The sequence below is a fragment of the Delphinus delphis genome, chromosome 5, assembly GCF_949987515.2.
Source record: "Delphinus delphis chromosome 5, mDelDel1.2, whole genome shotgun sequence".
NCBI classification, from domain to species: Eukaryota; Metazoa; Chordata; class Mammalia; order Artiodactyla; family Delphinidae; genus Delphinus; species Delphinus delphis.
The window spans coordinates 48,257,554-48,281,005 of NC_082687.1; the positions used below are offsets into that span (position 1 = coordinate 48,257,554).

General features: G+C 37.1%; 2 protein-coding genes across 4 annotated transcripts in view; both read right to left on the reverse strand.

The window, feature by feature from the left end:
* Positions 1 to 701: 701 nt before the first annotated feature.
* Positions 702 to 8,842, reverse strand: EPGN (epithelial mitogen). 3 transcript variants are annotated; one of them, XM_060011702.1, is made up of 6 exons: positions 8,721 to 8,842; positions 8,073 to 8,162; positions 4,797 to 4,917; positions 3,925 to 4,077; positions 3,621 to 3,816; positions 702 to 2,068 (listed from the first exon to the last, which is right to left on the reverse strand). In XM_060011702.1, the coding sequence occupies exons 1-6, from the start codon at positions 8,761 to 8,763 to the stop codon at positions 2,003 to 2,005; spliced, it is 669 nt and encodes a 222-aa protein (XP_059867685.1). In that variant the 5' UTR covers positions 8,764 to 8,842; the 3' UTR covers positions 702 to 2,002. The 3 variants fall into 3 exon arrangements, with proteins under 3 accessions (XP_059867685.1, XP_059867687.1, XP_059867686.1); XM_060011704.1 differs by lacking the exon at positions 3,621 to 3,816 and having other exon boundaries at positions 4,051 to 4,077; XM_060011703.1 differs by lacking the exon at positions 3,621 to 3,816.
* Positions 8,843 to 13,882: 5,040 nt separating this feature from the next.
* The window catches only part of MTHFD2L (methylenetetrahydrofolate dehydrogenase (NADP+ dependent) 2 like), a 138,125-nt gene continuing 128,555 nt past the window's right edge, over positions 13,883 to 23,452 (reverse strand). Inside the window, exon 8 of the mRNA XM_060011706.1 lies at positions 13,883 to 15,230. Within this exon, the coding sequence (XP_059867689.1) occupies positions 15,118 to 15,230 (113 nt within the window). The 3' untranslated portion in view covers positions 13,883 to 15,117. The remainder of the gene's footprint in view (positions 15,231 to 23,452) is intronic.

Genomic DNA, 23,452 nt, shown 5'->3' on the forward strand with positions numbered 1-23,452 from the left:
TAAATAAATTTATAAAAATAAATAGATAAATAAATAAATTTCCATATATGTGGTCTCACTGGGTGGATTTTATAATGTTAATGTATACTCTTCCACAGGTGAAAAAAATTGAATTTCTATTGGTTTTATGTTTTGGTTTGGCATTCTGGGAATTTTAATTTGTTGATTAATATCAATTCAATTATGTTTACACTTTAGAAATATTTATAGACAGCAAATGTTATAACTTTTTAGGTTATCACCTCCTCAGACTCTACCCTTACTTCCTCTTCTTTTCATCAGGAGGCAGTCCTTAATTAAGCTTTAGTGTTTCTTCTTGGACTCTACCCAGCTTTTTAACACCTTTTTGAAATGCTCAGGAAAAGCCCAGCTTTCTAGGTGCGGTCACTGGAGTCACTGGGAGGAACCTTCATCTCCCCACTCCTTGGTATGATGTAACCTCTGCATACTTTGAGAGGTCATGCAGAAAGTGCTGACATGCAATTCATCTGCATTAAATTCCTTCTGAAGGAAAAACAAAGCAAGTGAAATGCCTTCTATTCAAAGGAAAGCAGAATGTAGTTTTGTTTAGAAGTGAATGAAAAGTCACAACTTGATATAAGAGAAAGGCTTGCTACTAGGCTACCATTGTAAGAATATTCATGTTTGATCTTTTTTTAACCCATCTCATGATCAAAATTATTTTGCTTATCTACACCACAATAGAAAAAAAGTCCATAGTCTTAGATTGAATCTAAAAGAAAAATGGTAGATATTATTATTTTTAATTTCATGTTTTACTTCCTTTAAAAACAAATTCTTAAATTATTATTTTACAAACCAAATAATAAAATATACACCTAAGATGATATCCAGTGGGGTGAGAGGTGAGATCAGGGACAGAGATGGAGTTGAGAGGTGGAAAATATTCTCTCTTCTGTCACAATCAAATTTTAGAGTTAGAAGGACATTGTACAAACTGATCAAAGCCCAAAGAAATTAAGGGACCTGAACAAGACTATTCGAATTAGGTGGAAGAAATATGATTAGAGAGGAAGGACCCTAATTCTCAAATTGTTATTTCTACCAATATTCCGTTTTCTCTCCCTCTGTGCAAATCTTCTCTCCAGTACCCAGAAATGGTAAAGAAAATGTCCACCCGCTGTTGGCTGGTGAAAAATTCTTATGTCAAGTTCTTCAGTTTCTATTTCAGAGCCAATTGTAGAATTTTATTTGTTAGTAGAATTTTAGAATTTCAGTCCAAATAGATAATCGCCAGGTAATTCCACTAACAATAGGAGAAAGTGATGAACATAAGCATTCGGGGACCAGTGAGTCCAACACAAAATTTTATAATCCATGCAGAAACAAAACCTTTTTGCCTCCTCAGGGCTCAATATCCAGGTAGCTTTCAGTCATCAGAAACTCTTTAGCTTATTCCATATTTCACAGTGTTGTCACAAGTTGGGTATCATTATGTTTGCCTTGGATATTCCATTTCTTTTCTCTAGCTTAGACTTTAATCATAAGTTTGGTTCACTGGAGGTGCCATAATACGAATGTCGTCTGAATAGCTGACATCGCATTCTTTTAGACACCATGAAAGCATCATGTTTGGGATTTGGTCCGTAGAGCAGTAGTCCAGAATCCTGGTAGCAAGCATAGTGAAGGATCCAAGCTTGGCATTGCTTTGGCTGGCTGCAAGGTTGATAATTATTCCCATGAAAATTCACATCTGACGTAGTCAGAAGCACAAAACTCAGTCTCTCTGCAGTGAGAACAATAATCACACAACAGCAACAAACCCAGAGTAGGACTGTGAACTTGACCTCTGTCACTGTACCTTGTTTCCTTGGCTCCCGTGGCACTTTAAAAATGGCAAAGCCAAAGGACCAATGTTGAAATTTATTCTCTTGTTTCATCGTGATCCCAACTTTCTAGTCAGCTTAGGAAGTTTTGTTGTTTCACTTGAAAATTTCAGTTTTGGGCCCACTAATTTTCACCAATGACTCATGAAAATTTCTTACAAAGGCCTCATAGTGGTCTTCCTCCGGAACAGACATTGTAAGGTGATTTCAGTTTTAGACACCTGAAACAGAGTATTGGTTTTCATATGAATTTGCTGTTTGTATAGCTTATTGAGGATTATATAAATGCTCTGGTGTAGCAATTGCTCTTGGTATCCCACCCATATCCTCTTTACCCACTGGTATACCCATCCCCCAGCAGTTGTGGGTGTTAGTTAATAAGGCTCACAGTACCATCCTTCTCTAGAAGATTGTCCTCAGCCAAGAGAGGACTTTGCCTGAAGATTCCTAGGAGATTCCAAGCCCCTGCCAGGAGCACTCTGACACCCATGCCTGATGATGCTGGGTACTACAACCAAGATCCCTCACCTTCTTGGGATGGGTCAGCGATGCCAGTCATGTTCTAGGTCTCCCTTTGGAATCAGGCTGAGGATAGACTTCAGCTAAACTACATCTTTGCTTACCTTCTTCCTCTGTTCTAGCTTTCCTACTTCATTACAGATTTCACCTTTGAGCATTCCCTTGACCAGTCATCACTCAGTCAGGAGTCTCTATCTTAGGTTCAGCTTTTAGGGAACCTGATCCCAGACAGCTATCTTGTTAATATTAAAAGGTCTTACTTCCTTTTTTATTTTCTTTCTTGGTCTCTTAGGCAACTGATATAACAGATTTTATATCAATTGATCCACAATTGATATTAACAGATTTTATTCTAAGATGCAATTTTTTTGTTGTTGTTGTTTTTTGTTTTTGCGGTACGCAGGCCTCACTGCTGTGGCCTCTCCCGTTGCGGAGCACAGATTCCGGACACGCAGGCTCAGCGGCCATGGCGCACAGGCTTAGTTGCTCCGCGGCGTGTGGGATCTTCCCGGACCGGGGCACGAACCCGTGTCCCCTGCATCGGCAGGCGGACTCTCAACCACTGCGCCACCAGGGAAGCCCTCTAAGATGCAATTATTAAGCAATTTTTTTTTAATGTTGTATAATAATTTTTGGTCATTTTAAAAATGACAACTTAGTTAATGGAGTACAGCAAGGGAAATGTATTTATACCTTTTCTTTAATGTATATCACATTATTTCTTGACTTTTCCCTATACATGGATTAAAGGAAAAATTGCCAGTGTGGAAAAGCCAGAAATAATGATAATAATTAATAATTAGTGCATGAGTAATTTATACTTAGTGGATCAAATTTATCTTGTTTAGCTTTTAACAGTAGACAGTATCTCCTGAATATACCCTCAACTAATGTCTGGGAAGAAGATGGCCCACATTTATCACACATTTTCATTCATTTAACACTCATGTTTTGATTTGTCCATTCAACAAATAATTACTGAGTGTCTATGGTGTGCCAGACATGGTATTCGACACTTCATATAATTGTGCACAAAACACATTAGTCTTTACCCTTGTGGGCCGACTGTCCTACACATTTGTAACTTTGATGTAGGCAGACAGAGTTGGGGATGAAGGGAAACTGTAAATTGGAACTATCCTATTGCAACTGTGGGTAAATTTTTACCTCTTGTCTGGGTTTATGAGAAAAGGCATCAAAACAGATATGCAGAAACTTGCCAGATTTACAGCCATATTTTCACTAAAAAATTACATATGTCGGGCTTCCCTGGTGGCGCAGTGGTTGGGGGTCCGCCTGCCGATGCAGGGGACGCGGGTTCGTGCCCCGGTCCGGGAGGATCCCACATGCCGCGGAGCGGCTGGGCCCGTGGGCCATGGCCGCTGAGCCTGCGCGTCCGGAGCCTGTTGCTCCGCGATGGGAGAGGCCACGGCGGTGAGAGGCCCACGTACTGCAAAAAAAAAAAATTACATATGTCAGTGCCTGGTACATTGTAGGGGCTCAGTGAATATTTCTCAAATGAATGAGTAGTGACTTCATAATTTGTATTTTTTTATACCTCTTTTTTATGTAGCAGTAAAAAATAACAAGAAAACCACTTAATAATAATCCAACGCCAATCCCAATTGCAATGTATTTTTCATAAGGATCCACAGCATATGAAGTTAAGGTCAAGTGCTCACACCTTTCTCCAGTATAACCAGCAAAACACCTTTAAAAAAAGAAAAGAATGTATAATTTTAAAACTCATGATAGAAACACAAATGACAAATTTCGAAGAATGAAAAAATTTAATAAAAAGTGATTTTAATTAAAGAGGCCAATACCAAATGAAAGCCAATCTATTAAATGTATTGAAGAAGCCATGTATTTTACAATAATCATTTGATTAAGACCCCATATTAATGCAACTTCCCTCATTGGTAGGAGGGAAAGGTAGGACCCTTGCATGAGCTGATCTAGAAAATTGTTAACCTACTGTTTCATAGGAGGATGCTGAGCCAATCAACGATCATAAAAATGGTATCTCAGTTGATCTAGAACTTTATATTCCTGAAGTGTTTTTGCCATAGTCTGTTTCATTTTATCCTATAATCTATCCATAAAAACTTGGAAACTTCTTAGCATGTTGTTAAAAGTTGATTTGGATTCAGTAGTTTTGAGGTACGGTGTGAGCTTCTTCATTTTCAACAAGCTCCCAGGTTATACAGATGCTGCTAATCTAGGAACCATATTTTTGAGTAATGAAAACTAGGTAGGTTAGAAAAAGACCCCTTAGATATTCAAATACAAAGAGAATTGGTGAATCACGTTCAGATCATGTACCTTTTTTACTAGATAAGATGGAGGCGTGGGGAAATGTACTATGTGAAACGAGGCATACCTTCTCCTTCTCCCATCTCTAGGGCTTGGGAAGTTCTTTGCAATTACCTGCAGATGGCTTTCTCCAGCTCATCGTGGAATGCACAAACACCATTGATGCAGTAACTATGGTGGTCTTCCAGGCAAGGATGTGAGACCCTCAACGCTATGGGTCCTTCTGTGTAGCCAGCTAGAAAAAGGAGATACAGTATTAACAGATGAGGTGGGTCACACTTCCACAGTAGATTTGTAACACATATACAGAAAGGCCTTTAATTTTAGGAATATTCTTTGAGTGCTCTGTCATTTGAACTATTGATTGATTCCTTTGACAGGTTATATTTACAAAGGTTGGGTTAATATCATCTAAGACATATTAATGAATTAGGGGCTGGAGGTAGATTGATGATCATTCCATTCTTTGGAAACTATGTAATAAGATATAGATACAAGTTTGCCAAAAGGTGGCAGCATTGATTCTAGTCTTAGCATGCTGTCCTGGGCAAGGCTTTCTAAATATATGCCTGGATACAAATATATGCCTGGAAACAAATGAAATAATACAATTTTTTTCATTCTCCCCTTTACACCTGAGAAGTAAGCACTTAGGAAGATTTGGATTTATGGTTGGGAGATAATGAACTTGATTTCTTTTCATTCCCCAGAGAAGAGTGAGATGAGAATCCCCCCTTCTTCTTATGCAGACTACCTTAAGTAGCTAATGGAAAAGGGATTGTTTTCCCTTGTTATGAAGAGGTATTGTTATGACCTATACAGAAGAGGTATTGTTATGACCTATACATGAAGCCAGAAACAACTTATGGCTCAGGCTTAACATAGCTAAGACAATAACTTCAGATGTTAATTAGAAAATTTACTCAGTTAAGAGGCATTATGAGATTGTGGGAAAAGCCATGGAGTTGGAATTAGAAAACCTGGGTTTTGATTTCTAGCTTTAACACTATGCAAATGACCACACTTGGCGAAACCTTTGTGGTCAAGTGTGCAGAAGCCTCTTTATGGGAAACTTCCCTTTGGGAAGCTGTACTGTGGCAAAATACTTAGATATCAGGATGCTTATCCTTCATTCCTTGATGTACTAAAGACATATACCTATACTATCCTTGAGGTTTATGCAGTGGGAATGACAAAACAGCATAAATGAGTCCCTTTTAGTATACTTTAATTACTGATTCTTAAATTCTTCTCAAGAAGAATTAGTGGCATTTTGTTTTTGTCACTGTTATGAATAAACATATCTCCTCAACCTTAGTTATCATATTATATTCACCTTGCTAAGTAGATTAAGAGAATCATACTTATTTGTTTTCAGGAGAAAAAGATCTAAAAAGGCATACTTATTTATATTGAAAATACTAAATCTTTAGGTACTAAGTCACCAACAACATACTGTTATATAACTTCATTTTGGCTGAGAAGACACAACATTACCTTAAAATTCATATTCATTTTGTTAACTGTGGTATGGTAAATCTAATTTCTCATCTTGATAATTAATTCTAAGGGAGTGGGAATTTCTCATTATAAACTGTGGTAGATTCTTCCTACTTCAAGATTAAATAAGTTCAATTAACCAAGCCTGAACCAGGACTTACTAGAAAATGTGAGAATTGAAAGAAGACATTTCCAAAGAAAGAATATACTAGAGACTCATCTTTCCTCTAAGGAGAAGAATATTAGTTATAACTTCATGAAACTTTCCTGAGATACTGGATTCAGATTTTTAAGTTAAATGAAAAGCAGGGAACTAAAATTCACCCATCAAGAAAGCAAAGAAAAAACTACTGAAGTGATATATTCAATCCCTTTTGTCCATAATTATTACCTGTAACTTGGAGAATTTGACTTGCAGTTCACTATTAGGGAAGAGAAAAGGTGGTGATGGACACACTGTTATGTCACTGAGAGGAAACTGTACTTCTTTAATTCTCTACAGTATTATCTCTCAACAAAGATGTTTCCTCTTTGTTTAAAGGCTCAAGACATGAAGAATTTGGCTAAAAGTTATTCTAAAAGCCTCACTAATTTTATTTTGCAAATTGATATATATGCAAAAACTCAAATGAGCAAAGTATTTTAAGCAAATTTTTTTTTTTTGTGGTACGCGGGCCTCTCACTGTTGTGGCCTCTCCGGTTGCGGAGCACAGGCTCCGGACGCGCAGGCTCAGCGGCCATGGCTCACGGGCCCAGCCGCTCCGCGGCATGTGGGATCTTCCCGGACCGGGGCACGAACCCGTGTCCCCTGCATCGGCAGGCGGACTCTCAACCACTGCGCCACCAGGGAAGCCCCACCAATAATTTTAAATTAAAAAAAATTTGCTTAGGGCTTCTTGGGGCTTGATCCCACATGCCGCGGAGCGGCTGGGCCCGTGAGCCATGGCCGCTGAGCCTGCGCGTCCGGAGCCTGTGCTCCGCAACCGGAGAGGCCACAACAGTGAGAGGCCCGCGTACCACACACACACAAAAAAAAAATTATTGGTGAAATGAAGAATACTTAAATATTACTACCTTTCATATTCAGAAACAAAATATTTAACTTGATCTTCTTTTACTTGCGTGGCTCTGAGAGCAAGATATGGTGTTTCTTTGGTCCTAAGTCACAAAGCCCATCTTCACATCAGGGGGTGGTATGTGATTTGTGTGAGAATCACAACCACCTGATACACAGGTCTTGGCAGGTAAGTTTCCCAAGGTCACCTCTAAGAGTTCAAAGAGTTTGGGAAAATGCTGATGCTCAACAGTGGCCAGAAGCTATTTTAATAACAATAATAAAATATATCATCACCATCAACAACAAAAATTGGATACAAGTGGTTGGGAGGTATAGCATATACTAAAGCAACAACAAAAGCTCCCAATGACAAGAAGAAAGATCTTTCCAAAAATGAGGGAAAGTGGATTAAGGCTTCATCTGGTAACCATAATTTATTTGGCTGCAAAGCTCACAGTCACAGATCAAACTATAACGTCACTCATCAAGAATGCCAAAATAGGGACAAACTGCCTCTGGAAGCACATGGGTTATTGGGAATCCAGCAGGAATCAAGCAGAAAGGGTGGCATGTTTCACATCCAGGACAGTAACTGAAAACAACGTTTTCTCATTTGCTTCACTTCCTCCTTTTAAAAAGAGAATTCTTTGCTGACACATTTACCCGTCACTTCCATTTGACAGCATCCTGATAAAAGATCGTCTAATAATAAAATATATATTTAAAAATTTCCAGTGTTGCTTTTATCACAATCCAAATTTCTCTCAAACATTAAAAAAAAAGTCACTTAAAAAAAAAAAGTCACTTGAAATACAAAAGTGTGAAGAAAATACCTTCTGTTTTGTTAATGGTCCAGTCACTTTGCTGGGTTGTGATTGGGGGTGTTACAGTCCTGGCTGCCTCTTCAGTCAATGCTGTCACAGCTGTGTGAAGGGGGGGGAGGGAAGGCATCTTTAGCAGGTGAGCCTCCTTCTACATACCAGCAACAGATCAAAAGTTATTCTATCTAGTCCCACATCTGTTCTATTTTTAATTCATTTACATTTGAAATCCATAACCTGACAAGGGCAGTTTCTTGATAGTTTCTCTTGCATATCAATTCCACTCACTACATTATAGTTAGAGAAAGTAGAAACACATTAATTATTAAGAGGAAATAAATTTTATAAACTCATAAGATAAATTTTATTACATTTTATAAACTCATTCAATCACAAGGACACTATCATATCATATGTATCAACTACTCTTCAATTGTATAGAACAAACAATATAAAGATCTCAGAAAAGGAGGTGTCAAAATATGTTAAAAGAGGAACATACATTACATAAGAAACTAAATTAATTCACAAATTCCTTGCTTGGATCTTTGTCATGAAGAACAACTGCTAAAAGCCAACTCCTCACTAATTCAGATAAAACAAATCCTATTCACATTTTACAATGACACAAAATTAACACAGCAAAAAGAAATGACCTACCATTGAATAAGATATAGACTGATATTGAAACTCCGAAAGCCATTTCCTGCACTTGTTAACAGTATCTTGCTCTTATCCTCCTAGAATGACGGGTGGAAGGCTTTTATTGAGCTCTCTCGGAGGCTTTCTTGCATTTATATTTCATGAAGCGTCATCTGGCAGTTCTTACCAATCAAAAAAATATGTCTTTCTGGCAGCAGCTTGAAGCCTTGAGGCATTCGTGTACTTGTTTAGGATACCTGTGTTATCTAGCAGTGTGATCAAATTTTCTTTTGAAACACTGGTTTCCTGTTACCTGTGGGCATAATCGTGTCTGTAAACATACTGAAAACAACAAAAAAGAATCTGAATTCAGGAAAAGCCCCCTTGGTGTGAACAGAATTATCCCAGCTACAAAGTTGATAGCGACCTATAAATGATTCCAAGAAAGGGGAGTTTTGATATTTCCAAAGTCGGAAACATCTTAACCTGTTCGTAAAAGAAATATCCCTGAAGCTGCAGTCAGTTACACTACTTTTCAGTACAGGTTGGGTTCCACTGCAAATCAAGATATTTTGTAATTTATGGGCAGGAGAGAACAATTAAATGTGTGTAAAAATAAAGGTTTAATATTCCATTTTGGTTTTTGCTACTTAGTTTTACTATTTCAATTTCTGTAAAAATAATTGTTTTTAAGAGCATAAGATTTACATTTATGTCATTCTTCCATTTATTATTTTTCTGAGTAAATGGAATAGGCTACCGAGTTCTAGGAACTACAGTTCTTAAGTATATGCCCTAATGATTAGGCTCTAGAGAGAACCAGTAAAGCACTAAAATAATGATGATGATAATGATAATAATAATAGTAATAATAATAATAATGTCATCTCCATTAAGATAAAATTAAAATATTTATGTTTGGTACACCTAATGAATAGAAAGCTTTTAGTTTAATACAACATTCAAATTTTTCTTACTATTAATCTACTTATGATTATTAAAGTACCACTTTTAAGGCCAAAATATGTAATTATTGCTATTACTTTTTGTGACTATAGGAACTTCCATAAATTTTTCACTTGCCCCAAGTTATTATAAATAATTTATAAATATGTTTTGCTGAAGTATTGCAACTTTCGACCAGTAATTTCAATTGCTAATATTTTCTGTACCTTAAAAACCTGTTTAAGTCAAGATAGGTTGTCATTTGCATCATGTCCACACAGAAAATTCAGTTTACCGGAAAGGATCCCTTTCACTATTCAAATATGAAGTTGGCTTTAGAAATCACACAAGAATGAGCTTGTTGAACTCATTATACCTTGGGCAATCACTTGCCACAGAGTCATCCTTTTAAAGTTAAAAGACTATCCTTGGCTTCCTTTAAATGTGCCTACAGTTCATATTCCTACTTTCGTAGAGTTTTAAACAACTATTTATTATTAAGACAAATTCTGGATACTGTTTTTCCCAAGCAAATCATATTTGAATTATAAGTCAAATAATCATCTCTGTATCACTGGTAAGAATTTAAGGAAAAATCATTTACAAAGGATTAGATAAACCACAGCCAACTGCAGTTTCAGGAGGAAGATGCTAGGTCTAATGTTAAATATGTTTATTTCTAAGACTGGGACATAGTACCACGACCATCTTTATAGTGACTGTTAACTGGCACTTGACAGTGCTTTGCATTTTGCAGAAGGTTTTCATACATATCTCAATTCTGTCTTCAGTAATCCCGGCCCCAACAAATCCAGTGCCTAATATATAGTGTAGAGTATACTCAATCAATCTGTCTTGAGTGAATAAAGAAATAAACAACAGGCCTTATTTTTATTTCCATATGACAAATAAAGAATGAAGACTCAAAAGAATTAAGTGACTTGCCAGAGGACACACCCTAGAGTCAGGACTTGAGCCCATGTTCAGATTCCAGATCATACGCCCTCTCCAGTTCCCCAGCTGTGTCCTCTGGTAGGAGTCAGTATACGGACCTTAGAGAAATTCAGATTATCTCCTAAGATCAAGATTTTAGTAAATTACCTTACCATAAGAATCTAAACAAATGAATTATGGCTTTTACACATGTTTGGGCTGAAAGAAGTGGACCACTGTCTCTCTAGATGTTTCTCCACTCTGGTGAATTAAGCCATATAATATAGAAACTCACCTACCACTTGAGCTTAAGAAAATAGCTCCAAGTCATCCCATATGTTTCTTTTCCTCTGGGACTCATCATGATGGATCCCACTTACACTCTATATAGGAAAACCTCCTATCTTCACATCTTCAATCCTCTCATCGGGGAGTCCTTCCGCAATCCTGAAGAATGGGAGAGGTGGGTACTGTAACATGGCCTCACGGATACTCGTATTCATTCTTGATACATGTTAGAGTCAAAAAGAAGGCTAAGAGCTGCAGCACCCCACTATCATTTTTCCCTCCGACCATTTTTCATCTTTTTAATTTATTCATCTCTCTATAGTTATAAGCATCTCTGGAAGTGTCTTCTCTTCCCTTCCCTTGCTGTTAAGTTTATTTTTTTCCTTCCCTTCTCCTACTTTCCCTTTCTTTCCCCTCCTTTCCTTTCTTCATCTCTCCTCTCTTTTCCTTCCTTTTTTCTTTTCTTTTTTTTTTTTTTATTTATTTTATTTATTTATTTTATTTTTGGCTGCATTGGGTCTTTGTTGCTGTGTGCAGGCTTTCTCTAGTTGCAGCGAGCGGGGGCTACTCTTCCTTGTGGTGCGCAGGCTTCTCATTGTGGTGGCTTTTCTTGTTACAGAGCATGGGCTCTGGGGCACATGGGCTTCAGTAGTTGTGGCACGTGGGCTTAGTAGTTGTGCCTCTCGGGCTCTAGAGTGCAGGCTCAGTAGTTGTGATGCACAGGGTTAGCTGCTCTGCAGCATGTGGGATCTTCCCGGATCAGGGCTTGAACCCGTGTCCCCTGCATTGGCAGGCGGATTCTTAACCACTGCGCCACCAGGGAAGCCCCCTTTTTCTTTCTTGCTCTTTCACTAATAGCCAAAATTTGTTGCTGGACATTGGCAGGAAATGGTCATCAGCCCATTGCTTATCTCTCTCTAAACTTATTCTGTAATTCTCATGAATTCAGTTGCCTTTCATCCATTCATAAACCATTTTATGCCTGTAACATGTAATGTTTGTAAGACAAATAGAAAAGTCCTGCATAGACTCTGACCTCAAAGAACTAGAGGGGGCTAAGGAAAGTACATACATAACTACAGTGCTGGGTAGAGACGGATGACTGCCATGAATGTGTACATAAATGTGTATAAGAGTTCAGGGGTGGGACTTGGTCAAACTCTCACAGCATTTCTCATGGATGAGTTTCATTTGAAGTGAATCTTAAATAGCAAGTAGAATTTAGACATACAGTGATAAGAGAAAGGATTCTAGGTGGCAGGGGAGGTGGGCACTGAGGGGAGGTAGAGTGATAGAATGAAAAGAGAGTGGGTTCCAGTTCACATCATCCTAACAGACCTTTCTTTGAATTCCAGTTCTACCTTTGCTATCCATTTGGCCTTTGCTGAGACTTTTTAATAACCTCAAGGGTTGATTTCCTCATATATCAAATGTGGATCGTCAGTAACAACAATAACAAAAAAGTAGAGCATTTAGCACACGATAGGTGCTCAATTAAAGATAGCTGTTACTATCAAACAAGTGTAGAAAGATGCAGGGTGTATATAGTGGTCAATCAAGGTTAGGAATTTAGCGGTTAACACATGTTGATGCATCTTCAGTTTTCATCATTAGCCATGAATTATTCTCATACCAGACTGATACTATGTCAGGACTTTTATTTATGTATTATGCCATCACCTCAAACTCAACATGTCAAACTGAACATATTATCTCTTCTCCAAAATAAGCTCCTCTTTACAACTTCCTCATGATAATCAGTGATAACGTCTTCTAGGCTTTAACTACAACTCTCATCACTGACTAAATATCGTCTAAATTCTGATTTATCCAGGCTTTCTCTAATCTACTTCTGCTGTTTTCCAGCTGTATTTCCACCACTCTGCAACACACACTTTTCATTTCAGTCTGACTGTAGCCCTTGCTTTCATATATATATATATATGCTAAGCTCATTCTCACCTCCATATCTTCATGTTATTGTTCAGTCCTCATTAATTCTTCGGGGTCCTTTTTACAGATACGTGTAGAAGAGAACTTACTTCTCCAAACCTCCTCCACAAGACAATCATATGTCTTTTATAGACCCCAAATATGCATAAGTAAAGTCATGATAACAATGAACCAACTTTATTTCCTTTATGTGTTGACAAAGGCTCCCTTCTTGACCAAGCTTTAGACTTCTCCTACTCCTTTTCTCAACTAGGCATCAACTTAGCCTGTTGAGCCCAGTTTTAGCAAAGAAATCTGCTTAGTTTCTGGAGAATCCCCCTGCCCTGCTCCTTGCACCCTTGTCCCTGCCATATCTGATCAAGTTCCCTATCTCCCACCCTTGGTATCTGGCCTAACTGTAACAAGAATCCTGGTAAGCTAGTTTACAAGAATCCCTCTAGTCTTGTTATCTAATCAAGTTCCTCTCAGTAATTTTCTATCTACTGATCCCCTCACTCTCTTCATTGCCTATAAATCCATTGCTGTCTCAGCTATATTTAGAGTTTTCAATCTCTTCTACTGTGATAGTCTCGACCCCATTGCAATAGTCCTGAATAAAGTTGTCCTTATATTTTTAACAAATGTTAGATAATTTTTCCTTTATAGTGTTTTAGTTGGTCTCTGGAAAGGCTCACTCCTGAATTTTAGCCTCATCAAAGGGGAAAAATATTTCCAAAAAATAACTCCTCCTGCATTTGGGAGTGGGGGAGGAGGAAGCTCAAAATTACAGACTTCACCTTTTCCATGTAAATGTATTTTGGGTCATTATGTTTGTTTTGCGAACGTGGGGCACTTAAATATTAAAAAGAGGGTCTTTCTGAAGTGTTTGCTTGGGAGCTTTAAATTTAAACTTTTATCAGGGTTATTAGACAAAGATTGATCTGGAATGGGCTATAGAACCTTTTCTTTCATGTTTGAGGAACTTGTACATTTCCCCAGCATGCTCTGAAGAAACAGATAACAAATATATGAACAAAGAAACTTACAGATAGCTTAAAGAAAAAGAAGACAGGTATTCCTTTCCAAACTGGTTTTATTATACAGTTGAAATATTAATTATAAACATCTAGTCTATTTTCACACAGATGATCAAGAGTATACACTAATAACAACATGCATTGGGTAAGAATCATTACTGGTACATAAACAGACTGGGATTTGGGCCTGAAAGCAATACAATTATATGCCCAGGGTAGTCTCAAAATAGCCTCCAATGGACAGTCACATGTTTTTTCTAATTTAAATTGTGTTAGAAACATGGCATCTACTTTGAGAACCAAATGCTATAAGAGAAGAAGGAAGAACTGTGAGTAACAAAGCAATAGATTTTTAGTCATATCCTAAGGCTTAGCTTGGGCACATTGTGTCATATTTTTCTATTAGATTTCTAGATTTGTGAACAAACATAACTTCTATTCTTTAATGAAGTCCTCATTCATACTATATTGTGTTTTCCTGATATTTGTGGGAAAATACAACCTTAGTTTTGTTTTGTATATTTGTTTGGTTTTGGAGTTTCCACTATTCTTCAAGGAAGGTATTATCCAAATATTTTTCTAGAAGAACAAAGAAATTGCATGTAAACCTAACACATTCTTATTGCATTTTTACTTGGCAAGTAGTAATTCACCATTTGAAATAATCAAAACCTTTCCAAGTAGCACTGCATTTTTTGCCTTCCTTGCATGTTTTTCTTTCTTCGAATGGAGCATCATTTCTCATTAGTATGCCTCGTAGGATGCATTTGGGAAGTGTATGAGATCAAAATTTTATTTTTAATATTTTATCTTTCCTTTAGCAAATAAACTCTTTTTCATCATATGATATAGTACATAAAATATATAAAAATTGGCCATAATTATGGCAAAACCTAAATTACATTTTACAAGGGAGCTTATTTGTCTGACAAAATGTTTGTTGAAAACACACTATTTGTGTCAAAAATATATGCATTTATTATGAGCCCTTTATTAGTTTTAACGTTATGAACAAATATTAATCACAAAATAAACAATTGTTACCAAAGTTTTCATTGCAGTTGTTTTGTTTTCCTAAAACTCAATATCCATTCAAAATATTCAGTAAATTATTAGCAGGAAATGCATAAGATTGTGTGAATCATCTGATCCACAATGATTCCATCTGTGAAAAAATAAATACAATGTAGAAATAGCTTTGTAGTAAAATATAAAGGTTTTTGCCTTTTGTCAAATAGATACGTAGCATGACTTCAGTTTGCTTTATTCTTTCATGTGATCTAGTAAATGATTTTTTTAGCTGCCAGAAGGGTGTTCTTGAGAAGCATTGCCACTGTCATGGGTCCCACGCCTCCTGGAACTGGAGTGATAAAGCTAGCCTTCTTCTTAACAGCTGATGGAGGAAACAGAAAGGATTCTTTATTTTTTTCTGAGAATTTCATATTTTTAAACATACTGAACTGTTAAACCTGAAGCATTTAAAAAATTTAAGAGTTTATCTGAGCAAAAATGGAGTCTAATCGGGCAGTGCCAAACCTGAAGTATAGCTAGGAAGGCTTCCACCGACAGGAGAGACCTACAGAGAAAAGGTGGAAGCAAAGCAAGGAAATCATTGATTGGTTATAGCTTTAAGCCTAGTTGGCTGTTTGTGATTGGTTGTCCTTGGGTTTTGATTTTGTAACCTTGAGGCAAAATCTACAAGCCAGATTTTGGTTTGCTTACATAGGCAGCCAGGGCATTAGAGCCATCTCAGTCGAATGGCTCCCTTGTTTAATTAACAGAATACAGTGGATTTTTCTGCATTACACATATAACCCTAACATCCTCAAATCATTTTTAGAATGAAGTAGGCTATAACACACACACACACACACACACACACACACACTTCTGTGTATGATATCTAATGTGTATAGAAAGAACACAAAGAGGCCAACGCTGTAGGATGAATCTCTACGCAGCTCAGTTAGTTTTACATAATGAAAATCTATAACCCATGATTTATCCAACTACATGTAATTCCAGTTAACTACTTCTAAAATACATGATATTGGTCACAAAGGGGATACAGGATATAGATAGTTCAACACACATCATCCGTTAAATTAGAATAGTCCTGTTATAAAAGCAGTATCACGTATATGTGGATAATACATTCCACTGCAAGTCTAATAAAAATCATTAAACATATTAAAATTAACTGAGCAAATACACATAGTCCTGTTCTAAGGTATGAATGAAGACTTCGTATTCAGTGAATATACTCAAAGAAAATGGCAGAGAATTTTTATCAAGTTTTATTTAAGAATGTTCTCACACCCACAATATTACAGGTGAATGGTTTCATGAATTGACCTACTGGTTTAGTGTTTCACCGTGTGCTTAAGAATAATGAACTTTTCCCAGATAACTCTTTTAGTACAAAGTTAGCATAGACAATACTTCTTTAATGCATACTCTGACCTTATCAATCACATGCTATTTAGATGTATTGCCTTTACAAGTTTGCTCGTATATGCTTCTACATAAATGAAATCAGTAGATGTTCCCTAAATCTTAATTAAGCATTACTTTTGTACAATTTATATTGCCTTCTTGAAATATGGTTTGTAAAATTTACATTTACCTTATTTTAAGTGTATTGGTATAATGCAGTATTTTTTAATAATAGGAAAAGCAAAGGAATAATATTCTTTTACTTGAAGAAAACTCCAGATAAGCTTGAAGGCATCACACACACACAAAATCCAGCTAGTGTATATTCATGAATCTTCTCATGGCATATAACAAAGAAAAGATAAGAATGCTGTGATCTAGAAGGTAATATGTTAGTTTTCCAAAATGTGCCTCTATACATGAAGCATGTCCTTTTCCCGCCATACTTCTATCCAATGTACTCTATGCTGTAGAAACACTAGGCTAGGTCAACAGCTATTTCATAAATAGCTACAAATTATCATTCCTTTCTTCCTTTGCTCTCGTTATTCCTTCCACCTGGAATACGCTGCTACCTTATCCAAATAAGAAATTCCTTATTATTCTTTAAAAGCCAATAAAATGTTACCTGTCCATCATTTTTCTCAAAAATTCACCCCTCCAGCATTGAATTAAAAGTGCCACCATCTATGTTTCCAGTCATTTTATACCAAACTCTGTTATGGAATTTACCACACTGTGCTGTTCCTTTAATTAGACACGGGCACCAAGAAGGCAGAAACTAAGTCTCGTGGTGATTATTGTTGTCATTTTTAATCTGAGAACTTCTCCATACACAGGTGAGGCATTCAGTAAATTATGATAATGTGAACTAAATAGCCCTTGAAATTTAAAATCTAAAATCAATTTGCAGGAATGTGTCAGTGCTTTTGACTAGATACAAACAACATCAAAACAATTTAGTTCAAGTTAATTTACTGAAATTCTCAAACTACATATTTTGCATGATGGTGACAAACTGCATTTTTCATTTTCCAATAAGCTGACTTGATGGCATGAACAATGCCTTCCAGAACCTTTTCTATAGGATTAGAGAAGTAATGCCTTTAAAAATTTCAGCAGATCTCTAGAAGAAATATACTATACTACTATTATTTACACTGATAGTATGTAAAATCATATATTTGTAGAGCACTTTGAAATATTAATAGATAAAAATAGAATACTACTGAATAATATGGCAAATTAAGAAGTACAAACTAAATCTTCAATGAAAAATAAAATGGTTTATTTCACAATCAAAAGTTAGATAAAATTGGGAATCCATTCTGGGTATACCATAATTTTTTCTATAATTTGGTTTTCAACTTTGAAAAATGAAGTGGCTTGGAATTATGTATATATGGAAAAATAGTCGTAACCATAGCCACTATCAGTTGACTACTTGCCACGAAATTTATACACATCATTTTAATAATTAATATTTAATTATTATTTCATTTTAATAGCTGAAGAAAGTGGGGGGGGAGTTCTAATATAGTAATTTTCCTACAATTTTACTGTGAGTACTCATAGTTCATCATCTTTGAATTATATCCAGCACTTCAAATTTCAGCTGGCTGAGCAGTTTTTTTTTTTTTTTTTTTTTTTTTTTTTTGCTGTACGCGGGCCTCTCACTGTTGTGGACTCCCCCGTTGTGGAGCACAGGCTCCGGACGCGCAGGCCCAGCGGCCACGGCCCGCGGGCCCAGCCGCTCCGCGGCACGCGGGATCCTCCCGGACCGGGGCACGAACCCATGTCCCCTGCATCGGCAAGCGGACTCTCAACAACTGCGCCACCAGGGAAGCCCTGGATGAGCAGTTTGAGTTGCTTTCTTTTTTGGGTGAGATTCAGATCAGATAAACCACTGATCCGGTATTATACCCTCCTCTTTCAAATTATGTTTTTCACAACATGCTTACTATTGCATTCTTTTGCTCAAAAAGTGAGGTTTGAGGTGGAGGAATAGGGAATGAGAATAAGCTGTTGCATGAAATAATACCTACCCGAAATTTGTAGCTCTGTGTCTGTAGTTTTGCATACTTTACTGTGGAAGCTAACACACATTTATCCTGTCCTGTCTATCACTTCATAGAATTAGACTATGTGATAGTCTTTACCTGACCTGGGCGAGGACTTCTCTGGACATTCATAAGCATTTAGTTGCATCAACAGAGCCCTGTAAATTACTCACTAGGCAGAAGTTTATGACATCACTGTGAACACACCTGGTTATATAAATACTTGTTTCAAATATTTTTATCTTTGAAATAAACTGGGCAGATGTGAAGGAGAAGTTTGTACACAGTCATGAGAGGCAGGTTGTGATGAATCTGATTTAAAAAATATAAGATCTCTATTCCTTTTAATTTGATTTTCATTAGGTTCTACATCTGAGAAAGAAATGTTACATTTTTCTGCTGCTGGCTAGTGTTAATGTATTCTTCATCTATTTACATAAGGACCAAGATATGGAAGTGACTTCTCAAGAGAGATGAGAAATTACCATTGGCCAATACCAATGGGTACAGATGCCAATGCTTAAAAGAAATTCTCTAGTCTAAGGATTTTGCATAACTATTTGAAGGCTGTCCTAAGTGACATGTTTATGAAGTACCAGAAGTGGCTTATGAGCTAAGCTCAGTCATGTGAGAGTTAAATTCAATACATGTTTGATGCTCTGAAGAGCATCTTCCCCAGTCATGTCCGAGAGATAATTAACAAGCATTACATCACCAGAATAACTTCTCATTGGCTGGTCTTTCCCGAGGGCAGACAAGGGTTTGCACCTGTTTGTTGAAGATGATGCTATTAAAGATTAAACCTATTATGTGTGAGGAAAAGGTGTACTACATGCTCCACTGAAAACAATTACAGAAGAATTTTTAGGCAGTAGTTTCATTCAGAAATTTATTTACTGTGAGGGAGTATGTGTGGGTTTCAAGGAAAATACTAACAATTCTGTATATATGAGAATCAGGTATTAGATCTTGATTGATATCAATGCTTTCAAGAGAGACTCATGAACAGGTATCTCAAAACCAGAGTTAGATTAAATTTCATAAAGTCCACATGATTTTAGAGTTACTGAAACTGACAATGGAGGCAAGTAAAATAATCACCAACTCCTATTGTTACCTGCGTGGAACTTACTCTAGGGAATGAGATTTAGATGGAAATGACTTGATAATGTTTAAAGCAGTTACCTGATAATAAGAATATTTTGAGGAAAGGTGACAATCATGATAATTTATCTGAATGACCTCTCTGTAAACTCTTGACCCTGCAAAGTATATTCTATAGATTTACTTAAAAATAATGCCCTACCAGCCAGATTTAGACATTAGAGAGTGTATGTTCAATTGTATAGAAAGGAAAGAAATTACCATTTAAAATCAGTCATTTTGGACACAAGATTTGCCTTTGTACATACTATTTTCTTTGACATATACTCCCTGCACTTCTCCATCTGATGAATACTTATTCTTCCTTTTCAGATCTGGCTAAATGTCACTTTCTGAGTGGTACTTGTTAGCTCCCCAGGCTGCGTAAACTGTTCATTCATTGATCCATGAAACTTGGTAGAGTGATTTTCACTTTGTAGTCATAGAGTATGTTGGAATCTCCTGAGAACTGTAGTCAAATTAGATATGCCCCCTCCCACCACATGATTCCAGTACACACCACTGAGAATCACTGCTGAAATGAGAGATGCTTCTAACTGGTGGGGGTAGGGGGGAGTATTATACATATAAACTGTGTAGAGTAGATTTAAAACAAGGTTAAAATTCACTGCTTCAGTGAAGGCTACTTCACATGGTGGCCTCAGTTTTCCCAGTCAGGTCCCAGGCAAACCCCAGTGTGCAATACTTGAATGCCCCATTGGTCAAAGCAAGTCACATGGTCAAGCTCAAATTTAAAGGCCTGGAATAGGAAGAATGGCAAAGTCACATTGCCAAGAGGATGTGCTTATGAGAACAGAAGATAGTATAGTCATTTTTTATAATCTACTATAATCACTCTCTTGGATTTCAGTCTCTACCTTATTAGCCATATAACCTGCTGCCAGATTTATTCTTTAAAACACAGATTAGATCATTTCAGCTTATAAACATTTGATGAATCTTGACTGTCATGGCAATTAGGACCTTTTATGATATGGCCTACATCCACGTTTGCATTATTGCCTAACCCTGGCATATTTTCCTAACCTCATTATTCACTGTTCCCACACATGCTAAGAACTGCCCTGGATAAATTTACAGCAAAAGTTTCATGAGAAAGACAGCCATAGTCACTGTCCCTTGGAACTTACAGTCTAGTTGGGGGCTATATATTACAAATATAATTACCTAAGTAGTAACTGAGCTAAGGCTATGAAATATCCTACAAACAAAATGTTTCCTACAGTTGTGAACGTGTTGGGAGGACCTAACTGAGCCTGAGCACATGTGGTATATCTCTGCCAAGTCCAGAAATCAGAGGATGAACCAATCTTTTCCGCGTGAAATGGAGAGGTGAGGAGTAGACAGTGTTCTTGGCCGGGGAACAATGTTTGCAAGGAGGTGGAAATAACCTTTCCCCCAGGCAGAAAATGGCGTGAACTCCTGGAAACACTACAAGAAGGCCAGCAGGGCTGACATGTGGAAGTGAAGAGTGCAGAAGATGACGTGAGTCTAGCTCATGTAGAGCCCAGCAGACAATGCTAAAAATTTGGGGCATTTAACCTAAGAGCAATGGCTAAAGTATTTTTATTTTTATTTATTGAAGTATAGTTGATTTACAATGTTGTATTAATTACTGCTATACAGCAATACAAAAGTGATTCAGTTATACATATATACATACTTTTAAAAAATATATTCTTGGGGCTTCCCTCGTGGCGCAGTGGTTGGGAGTCTGCCTGCCAATGCAGGGGACATGGGTTCGCGCCCTGGTCTGGGAAAGACCCCACATGCCGCGGAGTGACTGGGCCCGTGAGCCACAACTACTGAGCCTGCGCGTCTGGAGCCTGTGCTCCGCAACAAGAGAGGCCGCGGTAGTGAGAGGCCCGCGCACCACGATGAAGAGTGGCCCCCGCTTGCCACAACTAGAGAAAGCCCTCGCACAGAAACGAAGACCCAACACAGCCATAAATAAATAAAATTCTTTTCTATTATGGTTTATCATAGGATATTGAATATAGTTCTCTGTGCTTTACAGTAGGACCTTGTTTATAAAGTATTTTTAAAATTTGGAAAAAAAATATTCTGAGGCAGGATAAGTCAAATGGGGAAACTACCTATTCTGTGTACATTCTTCTAATGAGATCAGTTTATCACCTGGGACAGAGAAGGGAGAACACAAAAGTATCAATAGCAACATAAAGTGAGACGTGCTAAGATGGGAATAAATTCTGGTTCTTGTGGGAGCACCCCAAATCAAATGGGTGTCAGAGAAATATCTGTAAAGTGACAGAAAATCTTCAAGATTTTATGGATGTGTGAGGGGGTAAGAAAGAAGGAGAGAATGCAATGCAAACATCGGGAATAATAAAAGCAAAGGAACTTTGGATTTGACAATGAAGCTGATGCAATGCAGGAGCTCAAAGAAGTTCATTATGACCAAAGCACATGGTGGAAACAGAGAGTAGAAAGAGATGAGGATAGGAAGGTGGTCAGGGGCTGCATGACCCCGAAGTGAGGGGTCAGGAAACTTAGATTGGGTGATGGCAGCTGTAGTTACTGTGTTCAGGGTGAAAGAGCTTTTAAAAAAATATCTTTTGTGAATGAACCTAGGCATTTATATATTTAAGAATAACCAGTTTTGCAAGATAAGAAATTGGAGAGAAAAATGTATGCTACTAAATAATTTTCAGAAGGAAATTTAAAGGAAAAATTTATGTTATATTTTCATAAAGTTTCAGGTTCTTGAATGCTATTAAATTATCATTAAAGAAATCCTTTTTCAGCCTGGAATATCTATCTAATCTGCTGTGCTCCCTTTTCTCCACTATAGAGACATCTACTTTTTATCATGTTATTGGCTTCAGATTCCTAAAGGGAAGAATTAACACAGGTTTCGCTTGACATAATTTCCAACATTTCTTACTTGAAGTCAACCATCTTTCAATGTCATGATAAGAAGAATAGGTATGGAGCAGAAGATATTCAAGTTTAAAATTTGAGGTGATGAGAGGGACGATGAAAGAAACTGTGTTCAGTGTATGTGTGTACCTCAAAAAAATCCAGGGGTCACACAAGGTATGGAAATATTACTAATGAAGGATACTTATAACAACATAAGACATTAAAATGCCTTTTAACAATTAAGGTAGGAATAAAGGAAGAAGTATGTGATCATTAACCTTTTGGCACCAGCAACCCATGCTTCACTACAGGATGTCTCTGGCTTGTGTGTTCTGTGTCATTATTTCCTCTGGAAAATTTACGTTCCCAGGTTCCCAGGGCCTGAACTTAATAACTCTCATCTAAAATACTTTGTTAGGAAGACTCACTAATTCTTAGGCAGATAGTGAATTTCTGCTATCGTACATGATACACTACTCCAAAGTTCCCAAATAATGGAATCTCCATATGTACCTAAACAGAATTTAATTTTGCTAATACAGTTTGGAAATTGTATATTCTGGCAAAGTTAAAGAATATATTTGTGCTTTATAAATCTGTTTTTGGGTGGAAGAGGAGGAATTGCTATCTCAAGTTCCTGTAGTATTGTTTTATTTCCCTTTATATTTTGTCCATTTCTCTGTCTGTTTCAAGGAAGTACTCTATAGCCCATGTCAGATTTCCAACAATGCTACAACTAATTTTTAAAACCAACCCTCTTCTCCAAAAGGAAAAAGGGATGATTCCTTATCTGTGGCAACTGAGCAGCAGAGGAAAAACTCCTCATTCCTTTCATGTGAATTTCAGCCTCCTCCTATACATGTGCAATTGCCTAAATTAAATGCTTGGAGATTCCCCCTTGCGTCTAAATGCAATCCATTTAGGCATGACGTCTCAAACATATCCACTGTAATGAAGGGGAGACACGCTTCAGGAAAATGAAGTGCATGAATAACAACCAGAAAAACCTGACTGGCATAAGACTGGAGAAATAGTATGACTCAGGAGATAGTATGGAAAACACTCTACTTTC

Coding starts and splice junctions, on each gene's coding strand:
- EPGN (XM_060011702.1), bottom strand. CDS start 8,763: ATGGCTTTCGGAGTTTCAATATCAGTCTATATCTTATTCAATG. Junction 4,918..8,072: donor GACCATTAACAAAACAGAAG/GTATTTTCTTCA, acceptor TCCTTTTTCTAG/CTGGCTACACAGAAGGACCC. Junction 3,817..3,924: donor TACTGCTACATAAAAAAGAG/GTATAAAAAAAT, acceptor TTTTTTTTGCAG/TACGTGGGCCTCTCACCGCC.